The sequence below is a fragment of the Vulpes lagopus genome, chromosome 1 (genome assembly GCF_018345385.1).
Source record: "Vulpes lagopus strain Blue_001 chromosome 1, ASM1834538v1, whole genome shotgun sequence".
Lineage (NCBI taxonomy): Eukaryota > Metazoa > Chordata > Mammalia > Carnivora > Canidae > Vulpes > Vulpes lagopus.
This window is the reverse complement of record NC_054824.1, coordinates 144,157,940-144,170,028: the sequence shown is the minus strand read 5'-3', so window position 1 is coordinate 144,170,028 and position 12,089 is coordinate 144,157,940. Positions and strand designations below refer to the sequence as shown.

General features: G+C 36.7%; 1 protein-coding gene across 6 annotated transcripts in view; it reads left to right on the top strand.

Moving 5' to 3' along the window:
• The window catches only part of ASH1L (ASH1 like histone lysine methyltransferase), a 171,805-nt gene that overhangs the window by 101,860 nt on the left and 57,856 nt on the right, over positions 1-12,089 (top strand). For all 6 annotated transcript variants that reach the window (XM_041745463.1, XM_041745445.1, XM_041745453.1 and 3 more), the window contains one exon: positions 11,286-11,380. In XM_041745463.1, the coding sequence (XP_041601397.1) occupies positions 11,286-11,380 (95 nt within the window). The remainder of the gene's footprint in view (positions 1-11,285; positions 11,381-12,089) is intronic.

Here is a 12,089-nt window from a genome sequence, read left to right as displayed (position 1 = left end):
ATGCACAAATCCGTGTGTATTAATTTTTCATTACTGTGTAACAAATTTACCACAATCTTAACAGTTTAAAACATCACCCACTTATTATCTCAAGGATAATTTCCCCAGAATTTCAGGAGTCTGGGCACTTCAGCTCTGTATCTCACAGGGCTCAAATCAGGGTATCAGCTGGGTCTGTGATCTCATCCGAGGCTCACCTTTTATTCTAAACTCCTATTCATTTTCTTGTAGTTGCAGAGCTCAGCGGTGGTTTTCTTCTTTAAGGGCAGCAGCAAAGAAAAAGAGAGTCTGCTTCTTCAGGTCTCTGAGCTCAGGGAAAACCTAAACATTTGAGATTCAATTCATATACCATACAGTTAACCCATTAAAAGTATACATTTCAATGACTTTTGATATATTCACAGAGTGTACATTCATCACCACAATCAATTTTAGAACATTTTCATTATCGCAGAAAGAAGCTCCATGTACTTTAGTGATGATCTCCCCTAATTTCCTCATCTACTTTCATCTACTATCTGTCTCTGTAAATGTCTTTTCTGAACATTTTGTATATGGAATCACACAAAATAGGGTCCTTTGTGACTGATTTATTTCACTTAGCATATTGTTTCCAAGATTCATATATGCTGTAACATGTATCATTTCCTTTTTTCTTCTCAAATATCTCCCACTGTTGGATATACCACATACCACATTTCAGTTACCCATTTGCCAGTTGGACACTTGGGTTTTTTGTACTTTTTTGCTGTCATGATTAATGCTTCTATGAACATTTTTATACATCCAAAATATAGTTTTTATAGTTTCATAGTAATTTAATATGTAGACATATTATAGTTTCATAACATTTCAGTTATTCCTAATAGTTCCTCCTATAGATGATGCCCAGAGGCACCTAGGTATATTTTGACATTATTTAGTTTGAGATAAAACGTTAGGGCTGGTAAAGTTTACGTAGTAATCTGAAAATGTAATCTTAACTTTTCACTTTATTTAAAAAGGTGTCCTGCTTCTCGGTGCTTTCAAGTTGTGGGGTAACAGGGTTTTGATTGATAGAAGGGTTAGGGACAGATGACATCACAAAGAAATATGCTTTCACATCCTCCCCTCCGAGTTTCCCATCCTAGGACAAACCCTGCCAAACTGCTGTGCATGAAAGAGCATCACAGGGATTCATTCTCTGTAATTCTCTGTAAGTTTTGTTCAGAAATATTTTACCCCAGGTATGATTTAATATACCTTTTCATAGGTAATAGGATTTTCCGTTTTGTTTTTTTTTTTTTTTTTAAGATTTTATTTGTTTGACGGGGTGGGGGGGTGCAGAGCATGGGCACACAAGCAGTGGGGAGCAACAGGCAGAGGGAGAAGGGGAAGCTCAGCAGGGAGCCGGACATGAGGCTAGATCCCAGAATGCCAAGATCATGACCTGAGCCAAAGACTGATGCTCAACCAACTAAGCCATCCAGGCACCCCAGGAGTTTCCTTTTAATAGGATTCTGGAAATCTCCCTATTAATAATTATGCTAAAATCATGTAAATTTCTGTTAATCTAAACAAAATTAATTAGATAAATCAGTTATATAAAGTAGTATTTGTTGGTAGAGTGTTGAGAAATGTTAACATTGTCAGCAAGATTGTTTGTGAAATTAGTATTTTCAAAAGTTTAACTGCATGTAGAGTACAGAGTAGATTGTCTAAGGAGAAAAGGGGTAGAGTCACATGATTCTTAAATTAATTAAGGAAAGTGCATTAAGTTGTGATTATAGAATTAGTCTCAAATCCAACTCCATCACTCACTAACGTAACTATATGAAGTTGGGTGTGTTCTGAACCGAAGTCCTCAGTGTCCTCATCTGAACAGTGGCACTATTAAAGAGGACCTATTTCATAGACCTGTGGAGGATTAAATGCTTAACATGTAGGAAGTAAGTAAATATTCAATAAATTTTTTAAATGTCTTTCTTGGGACACCTGGGTGGCTCAGCGGTTAAGCATCTGCCTTCACACCCAGGGTGTAATCCTGGAGTCCCAGGAACGAGTCCCGCATCAGGCTCCCTGTATGGAGCCTGCTTCTCTCTCAGCCTGTGTCTCTGCCTCTCTTTCTGTCTCTCATGAGTAAATAAATAAAAGCTTTAAAAAAAAAAAAAATGACTTTCTTACTCCATTATCACTAATTGTGACCTCAGATGAAAATAACTCCTTTAAGACTTACTTTATTTATTTGAGAAAGAGCAAGAGCATGAACAGGGAGAGGGGTGGAGGGAGAGGGCAAAGCAGGCTCCCCATTGAGCCAGGAGCCCAACTTGGGATTGCATCCCTGGACCCCAGGATCACAGCCTAAACCACTCAGGTGCCCCTTGTTACACTCCTTAAAGTATTCATTCCTCTTACCCACAACATCTGCTAATTTTCCCCAATTTCTCCATCCTTTCCTCTCAGTGCTTATCCTAGGTGTTTGCTATACATTGTCAAAACTACCTTCCTTAAAGAAAAAAAAAAAACCCTACCTCCTTCTTCCCTTTTACTTGACAAACAACCCCACTCATTCTTTCAAACCTTATTCAAAATCTGAAACATTTTCTCATTAAAGTGTCTTTAATTCTCTGTAGTTGAAATTAATTTTACATTTCATTTTCTTTTAGTAAAGGTTAGTAATCTGGGCAGTTTGCTTCCATCATACCATAAATTTCTTTAGGCCATGAGTTCACTTCACTTCCTTTGTCTTGTAAATCTTATAGGACCTAGAGTTTTTAAAATATATTTTAAAGAGAAAAAAAGAACCAACTGCCTGAATTCCTAAAATATAATACATATGACCTAAAATCTTAGAAAATTTTAAATTCTACAAGTAGCATCTACCCTCTTACTTGGCAACAAATATGTAAGGAAATTATTTCAGTTTATGCTTTTCCTATTCACCCAAGAAAGATACTCCAAAATATAGTAAATGACAGATTTTGTGTTGAAGGTTTGTAGTGTGTGTGTGTGTGTGTGTGTGTGTGTAAAAGCACGGTTTCTGTGATCAACTATTATTACATTACAATTTGTATGCTCCCTTGACGTTTACACAGAGTTTTTATATACATTGTCATTTAAGTCAGTTATATTTTAGTGCATCTGTCATAATCCTAAACTCTTAAGAGATCATATCTCTTATCACAATAGCCTTTCAAATATGTTCTATTATGTTTTCCACCGGAACAGTGTTTTAATTTAACCCCAATACAGATTTTCTTTACCTTTCATCATGATTTTGGTCCTGTCTTTCCTGTAGCTATTTGGTTTTAAAGAAATTTATACTTATTTAAACACTAAATCCTATTATCAGAGTGAATTAGATTATCTTACAAAAATCTTTTAATATACTCCCTACATGATTTATTTATTCTCTATTTTTATGCATAGTCTGTGATAACTTAAGAAAATGATCACCAGGATTTTATAGAAACACATATAACTTTCACCCAGATTTATCCAGTTTTGATATTCTGCCACTTCTTTCTCTATTCCCTTCCCTACCTCGCCTGTCCTCACCTCTCCTCTTAGCCTCTCACTCTCACACGCACACACACACACACACACACTTTTTTCCTCAGTTATTTGATGATAAGAAGTTAAGACATTCTGACACATTACTCATAAATATTTCAGCATGTATTTCCTAAGATCAAGGGACATTTTCTTATATAAACAGGATAAAATATTAAATTCAGGATCTTTAACATCACTACAATACTATTACCTAACATACAGTTCATAATCAGCTTTCACTTGTTGCGTCAGTAATGTCCTTTATGACAGCTTTTTTAATAGATTCAGGATGCAGTATATGATCGTATGTCACATCTTGTTGACGTTTATTCCCCTATAATTTGAACAGTGCTTCAGTCTCTCTTTGACTTTCATCATATTGACATTTTTTAAAAGTACAGAAGAGTTGTTTCCAAATAAAAGATCATTAAATATGAGTTTTTCTGATGTTTCTTCATAAATAGATTAAGTGTGCATCTTTGGCAGGAGCACCACAGAAGTGTGATGTTTTCTTCTCAGTGAATCAGGAAGCATAGAGTATCCCTGTGCCAGTGGTGATAATTCACTTGGATCAGTCCCTATGCCATCCAGCAGGTTATTTCATTGTAAAGTTGGAGTTTTCCTATATAACTAATATTTGCAGAGATGCTTTAAAATTATGTTAATATCCTGTTCCTTATTAGACTTTCACCTAGTAGTTTTAGCATCTGTATCTAATTCCTAAATTTGGGATCCCTGGGTGGCGCAGCGGTTTGGCGCCTGCCTTTGGCCCAGGGCGCGATCCTGGAGACCCGGGATCAAGTCCCACATCGGGCTCCCGGTGCATGGAGCCTGCTTCTCCCTCTGCCTGTGTCTCTGCCTCTCTCTCTCTCTGTGACTATCATACATTAATTAATTAATTAATTCCTAAATTTTATGTTCTTTTTATAGTTTGAGATATAATTGACATATAAAGTATTGGTTTCAGGTGTATAACATAATGGTCCAATTTATGTATGTACTGTGAAATGATCACCACAATTAGTTAACATCCATCACCACACATACGTACAATTTTATTTCTTGTGATAAGAACTTTTAAGATCCACCACTCTCTTCACAAACTTTTTTTTTTCTCTTCACAAACTTTAAACTATGCAGTACAGTATTATTAACTATGGCCTCCACGCTGTGCATCACATCCCCAGGAATTCCTTTTCTCATAACTGAAAGTTTATTTACACCACTTCTACACATCTTCACCCATCCTGCAACTCTACCTCTGGCAGCTACTAGTCTGTTCTTTGTATCTAGGAGTTTGAGTTTCTGTTGTTCTTGAAGATTCCACATATATATTAGATCATATGGCATTTGTCCTTCTCTGATTGATTTCACTTAGCATAATGCTTCAAGGTCCATCTGTATTGTCACAAATGACAGGACATCCTTGTTTGTTTGTTTATTTATTTTTATTTGATAGAGAATACAGGGGAGGGACAAGGGAGAGAGTCTTTTTTTAAGATTTATTTATTTGGAAAAAAAAAAAAGATTTGAGAAGGTAGAGGGAAGAGGGGCAGAGGGAGAGAGAGTTTTAGTCAGACTTCACACTGAGCAGCATGGTGTCTGATGCGGGGCTCAATCCCACAACCCTGAGATCAGGACCTGAGCCGAAACCAAGAGTCGGTCACTCAACCGACTATGCCACTCAGGCACCCTAGGACATACTCCTTTTTATAACTAAATAGTATTCTTGTATGTATATACATACATACATTTTCTTTATCCTTTATCTGTCAGTAGACACGCTGTTTCCATGTTTTGGCTGCTGTAAATAATGCTGCTGCATTGAACAAGAGTGCGAATGTCTTTCCCTATTTGTGTTTCCATTTTTTCTTTCTCTTTCTTTCTTTCCTTCTTCCTTCCTTCCTTCCTTGCTTTTTTCTTTCTTTCTTCATTCATTCATTCATTCATTCATGAAAGACGGAGAGAGAGGCAAAGACAGGCAGAGGGATAAGCAGGCTCGTGGGACTGGATCCCAGAACGCCAGGGTCATGACCTGAGCCAAAGACAGACGATCAACAGCTGAGCCACCCAGGTGTCCCTCTTTGTCATAAATTAATTGACCATTTTGTTTGGGTTTATTTCTGGGCTCTCCCTCCTATTCGTAAGTGTGTGTGTTATTACGCCAGCACCATATTGTTTTGATTACTGTGGCTTTGTAGTATAGCTTGAAATCAGGAAGTGTTCCTCCAGCTTTTTTGTTTTTTCTCGATTGCTTTGGTCTTTTATAATTCCACACAAATTTGGGTTTGTTTGTTCTATTTCTGTGAAAATGCCATTGGAATTTTGCTAGGCATTGCATTGAATCTGTAGAATGCTTTGGCTGATATGGACATTTAATTAATTCTTCAGGTGCATGAGCATAGAATATCATTCCCTTTGTGTCATCCTCAGTTTTCTTTCACCAGTGTCTCACAGTTTTCAGAGTGTAGGTCTGATTTCTACTTAAGTACCATTGTGGTTGGAAATATGCTGGATATTATTTCAGTCTTCTTAAATTTATAAAGATTTGTTTTATGACCTAACATTTGATCTGTTTTGGAGGATGTTCATGTGTGCTTGAGAAGAATATGTATTCTGTTGCTTTTGGATGAATTGTTTGGAATATGTCTGTTAAATCCACCTAAGTTATCTAACTAGAGGCCTATCCCTTAAGGCCCCAGCTGTGAAGATAAGCTGATAGGCCTGTTTCATGGAGTGCCTGGGCATTTCTGCCTGCTGCCTCTGAGCTGCTGGATGGGAGGGCAGGTAGCTGGCTAAAAACTGTTTCTGTGTTTGTTACAGTCCCTTCACAGACTGGTAAGTGTAAGTGTTTGCTCGAGTTCTGTGAACCACTCTTGCAAATTAATCAGACCCAAGGAAGGAGGTCATGGGAACCCCTGGTTTGTGGCCTAATTGGTCAGAAGTTGTCAGTAACATAGGGACATAGTGTTATTGTGATCGGCATCTGAAGTGGAAGTGGGGGCAGTCTGGTGGGGCTGAGCCCTTAACGTGTGGGACCTGATGCTGTCTCCAGGTCGGTGGTGTCAGAATTAAGTTTTAAGACACCAAGCTGGTATCACAGAGAATTGGCTGATGTGGAATAAAATCCCACACATTTGGTGACCAGAAGTGTCATAAATACAGTATTATGAGTAAAAATAAAGGAGACACACAGGAAAGAAACTCACAGTAAAGAAAAACTGAGTTGTTTATTTTTCTTCTTTTGTTTCATTTTTTGTTTATTTGGTGTCTTGTTTTGTTGTCTGCACAGGAAGGAAAAAACTGGGTTTATTGGAACATAAAATGCACCTTATATATATGCACATAATACTCTGAATAATTTTCTAAGTAGGCCAATTATTAAGTTTTTCTGTAGGCTTATAACCTATATTAACATTTATAGGATATTTTTTCTAAACCTAAGACATTTGGAACAGTATACCAGTTAGAGTGTTTCCTTCCAATTTGTACAAGTATAGCCTATTAACTTGAGGGTTATAGAAAGAAAAGGTCTTTATTAGACATTCATTAAAGATACAATATTTATTACATTTAAATCAATTTGTTAAAAATAATAAAATAAATAAATATATTTGTTCATCCCTGGTGATTCTTATTTTGCCGATCTTAAGTTAAGCAGTCCATTTTCATAAATTGATTTGTTTCTCAGATAAAAATGCCCTGGAAGCTCTTACTCTGTTCCTTTTTACAGTCTTAGCAGGTGGTCCGTTTGAGGTGATGCCTCTAGCTAATATTGGGGAATCTGCAGCCATAATTCTGTTCCCAGTTGTATTACTAGTCAGAAATTACTGATGCAGCCCTTTACTGAAACCTTTTTGATGTCTCAGTTTTGCTTGTAGCTGAGGCTTTTGGCCAATCGTGTGGAAAAATCAGTACACATTTAGATGGTAAGAGTGGTGACTTTGGTTAACCTCTTAAATTACGAGTAATCTCATAATTAATGGAAGTGGAGTCCTTAGTATAGTCAGCCAAACAGATTTGATCAGAAGTTATTCAGAGATTGAAAACATATCACAGACAATTCTCTAGACTTTTCCAGTATATTCAGTAAAACCTATGCCATGATCGTCACCAAATGACAGGGATCCCCAAATCTAGAAGGAAAAGAAAGAAAAAATCTTTCTTGATAAAATGATAAAGTTTTGACAGTTATTTCAGTCCCTTATAGGAACATTAATATGCTTTTCTCCAAACTTAAAAATTCCTAATAGATAAAACATAATTCACATTAATAAACTATGACTTATCTTTAGTTAACCTAAGGAACTTGAACTTTTTGATTTTCAGGTTCTCTTCATGTTATTTGTTTGCCAAACAGGACAGATTTTAGAATACTGATACATTCGTTGAAATCTGGATTCTGCCAGAAATCCCCTTATATACTCTCTCTCACAAGGTGCTAGAGTAAGCCCTTGGTATGACTCAGCAGCTGTCTGGGAAACTTGAAAGAAGACATCTTAGTGGTTTAGTTATTTGGGGTTTGGGGCCAAGATTAGAGATGACAAGATTTAAAAATGAGGTAATAAATGCCTGAAGTCAAGACATGGTTATAGACAACATTTAAGATAAACATAGTAGCCTTTAATAATCATTATTAGGAATGCTTGCTTTTTCTCTTTTTTCTTAAATATTTGTATACTTTTTCTCCCATTTGATGGATTTGTCTGTTTGAATTTGATATCTCTGCATTGCATTCAAATGATAAATTATTAAAACTAATAAACTACCAAAGAGAGAGAAAACTGGGCACAAATACTAAATGGGTTGCATTTATAAATAGAACATTATGAAAGGGAAATTACTTTCTTTTGATAAGAAAGGCAAAAGGGTTTTTGCATTTACACACATATACATAGAAATAGTCATCTCGTTTTGCAGCTTCAGCCATAGGCCAAAAGTAAACACCTATCACAGAAACTTATTGTTTAGCTTACTATATGTTGGAGCAGTTATGTATCTGAAATGGCTATTTTCATTCTGACAGATTTTCTCCTGAGTGATTTGAACTATTAGTGTCACACACACAATGAATACCATGGAAAATGTCTAGGAGTGTTCAGAATCTCCAAGACAAACTGACAAAGAGAGCCAGATTCTCTCTCAGTTGACCACTCTGCACAGCTCACATGGAATAGAATATTGGAAAACGCATGAGAGAGAGAAAGAGTCCCATGCTGTTATCACCAACAAGGAAATCAGTGGTCATACCTAAAATTAGACCCCAAATCAGACTTGGCCAAGAGCTAGGAAACTGATTCTTCATATGATTGTAATCTCCATAGAGATGCCACAGATTCTGGACATCAGCATTGCAGAATCAGGGATGAAGTTGTTTTTGTTGGAGAATTGGTCAGTAATTGGTTTTGGGTGCAATCATGGGGGCTTATATTTCATTTGGTAGATTGAAGAGTACAACTGTACAGGTTACCCTGGAATTTTTTTGTAGTTTGGTATGTTTGCTCTCTTCAGGATGCCCAGTATTGCCCTCCCTGACTGCTGTCTGTTACCTGCTTAATAGTCCTTGGAGAAGCAGGGGGAAATGTTGGGTTTGCTTCAATTCCTTTTATCACTAAATAGAAACTTTTATGTTCTTCAATTTGCTTGTGTAAGTCTTAAATCTAATAAACTATAGACCGAATTTTCTCTCATACAGAGTGCTTGGTTCTAGACACAGTTGTCTTCTTACACTATTTGACTTTGATTCATGATGAAGAAATGTAATTTTTAGTTGGATTAAAAATTTTGTATCTCTGTTCCCAGTTATTTTGAGTTTTTTAAAATGAGAAAAGTGGTTTTTAGGTACAAATAGAATAGCCTCGGATCTTAATCTTTGACACTGTTACCCAACTCCTTACCAATGCTTTAAACACTTGGCATGACTTCATTCACAATCTCTGACCTCATCTGGACTCCTTCAGCCTTCTTTTATCAGTGCTCTCATTCTCTGGTCCCGTTCCAGTTTGCTCTTCTACCAGGCATTTGTTTCCTCTGTTTCCCAAATCCTCTCATTGCCGAGACCCAGTAATAAAACAGAGCTGAAAGTCACTCCCTTAGTAAAGCCTTTCATTTTAATTATTGGCCTAGCATTTATTATTTTCTGATTTGTTCTCCTCTTCTTTCTTAGTTTTTCTTACGTCTTCGTTTGTCTACCTAAGAACAGTGTAAACTGTCATATTCACCAATGCCTCTTAGCACTTAGGACAGGACCTAGTAGGCTTAATGAGTGCTCATTGAACAAATAAATGAATGATCCTGTAGAAGGAACCAGTGTTCAAATTTAAGAACTTCAGGTTCTACGAATAACTTATTTTGGGGGCCTCAATTTTCTCATCTGCAAAAATGTGTATTAGTATACCTGTTTTTTGCAAAATAGAATACACTTGTATTTTAAAAAGCAGTGTGGGTGGCTCAGCGGTTTGACCCAGGGCGCGATCCTGGAGTCCCGGGATCGAGTCCCGCATCAGGCTCCTGGCATGGAGACTGCTTCTCCCTCTGCCTGTGTCTCTGCCTCTCTCTCTCTCTCTCTCTCTCTCTCTCTCTCTGTCTATCATGAATAAATAAATAAAATCTTTTAAAAAAATAAAATGAAAAGCAGTGTGTTGTGATTCATAGAGAAAAGAAATATATCAACCCTGCCTTATTTACTGGAACTTAAAGGGAAAATAAAATCAGAGTAGACTAAGTGAGACCCTCCTGAAATCCTTTCTTTTCACTTTTTCCTCGTTTCCTTTTTATTTTCCCTTTTTCCCCCTTTTATGTATTTGTGGAATGTCTTTAAGACTGATCTCATACCAAACATTAGAAACACAGACCACTAGACAAGTGGAAGAGTTAAGTCTATGGAGACATTGTAGAATAAGAAGAATAATCAGTGAGTAGGAACTAGTCAAGAAACGGAGGTTTTTATCTTAAATCTGCTTAGTAGCTACTAAAATTAAGGCAAGTCACTTGACTTCATAGAGCATCTGTTTTCAAATCTGTAGTTTAAAGCTCACATTTTCTTTTTACCCACTTCATAGGATTGATATAAATGATAATATGTGAAAGTACTTTATAACCTATAAATCATCAGGGATACCTGGCGCTCAGTTGAGGGAGCATGCAACCCTTGATCACGGGGTTGTGGATTCAAGCCCCACATTGGGCATACAGCTTTCTTAAAAGAATTTTTTTAAAAATATAGGTGCCTGGGTGGCTCAGTTGGTTAAATGTCCAACTCTTGATTTCAGCTCAGGTCATGATTTCGGGATCATGAGGTCGAGCCCCATGTCAGGCTCTACACTCTGCATGGAGTCTGCTTGTCCCTCTCCCTATGCTCCTCCTCCTGTTCACTTGCTTACTCTCTCTAAAATAAATAAACAATATATTTTTTAAAATTTAAAAACTTTTAAATAATAAATATATACTATAAATCATTGGTCAAATATAAGATAATTATTATGATCAGATCTGAAATTTAGGTTCCTTTTACAAAACTGTTGGAAAATGCTAACATGGTTCTTTTTTATGTGTAATTCCTAAAAGACAATTCCAAAAATATAGATTCTAAAAACACATAAATGTACTTAATATCCCTCCCCAAAAAAGTATGCGTTTAAATTTGAGCCCCACTGTTAAAACAAGTACTCTTGACAAAGGATCTGTTTTCTCTATTTGACCACAGGAGATTTCGTACCCTCTGATTATTTTCCATTCTTTTCTGATCACAGCCCAAAGAGCCGATTGATCCAATTAAAGAAAGAAAAGCTGGAATACACTCCAGGAGAGCATGAGTATGGATTATTCCCAGCCCCTATTCATGTTGGTGAGTACTTAGTGTATACAATATATTGCTGTATTTCTTGCATTTGGATGAAATGTCTTCATGTTCTTATTATTTCTGCATCTCCAGTGGGGTTGAGCTCTTTCTTTATCATTTAATTTATACTCACTCTGAAGAATTCCACAAATTCTTTGCTATTTAGGAGTCAAAATGACATGAATCTTTCTTACTCCAGTTTCAATAGAAAACACTGTGTCTGTAGCTTTTGATTCCGAGTATGTCATCTAGGAAAACCCAGCGATTTACCACTTGAGTTTCAAATGTTTTCCCTATTCAGAAAGAGAAGATTTATGGATATGTAGTAATCAAAGAAAGCCTAATACTTTTCCAGATCATTTATCTGCTTGAAAATTGAGCAAGATTTATCTTTCTATTCATTTGGGGGGGAAATGTCAAGGTTTTGTTTAGCATTGGGGTAATTTTGCCTTCTAGGATCCTACTGTTGAGCTTACCAGATAAGTAAAAGGTACCTAGAAGTCATCCTGGATTCCTCCCATTCCATCAGTGCCATATCCAGTCCATCCCCCAAGTTCTTTTTTTTTCATCCCCCCAAATTCTTCTGTTACCCTCCTTGCAGTACATCCCACTCTTCTCCAGATCCCAGTGTCACTCTCAAGTGCGCTCCACATTTAACTTTGGCTCAGGCTCCTGCAGCAGCCTTCTGACACATGTGTCCATTTCCATTCTTGCT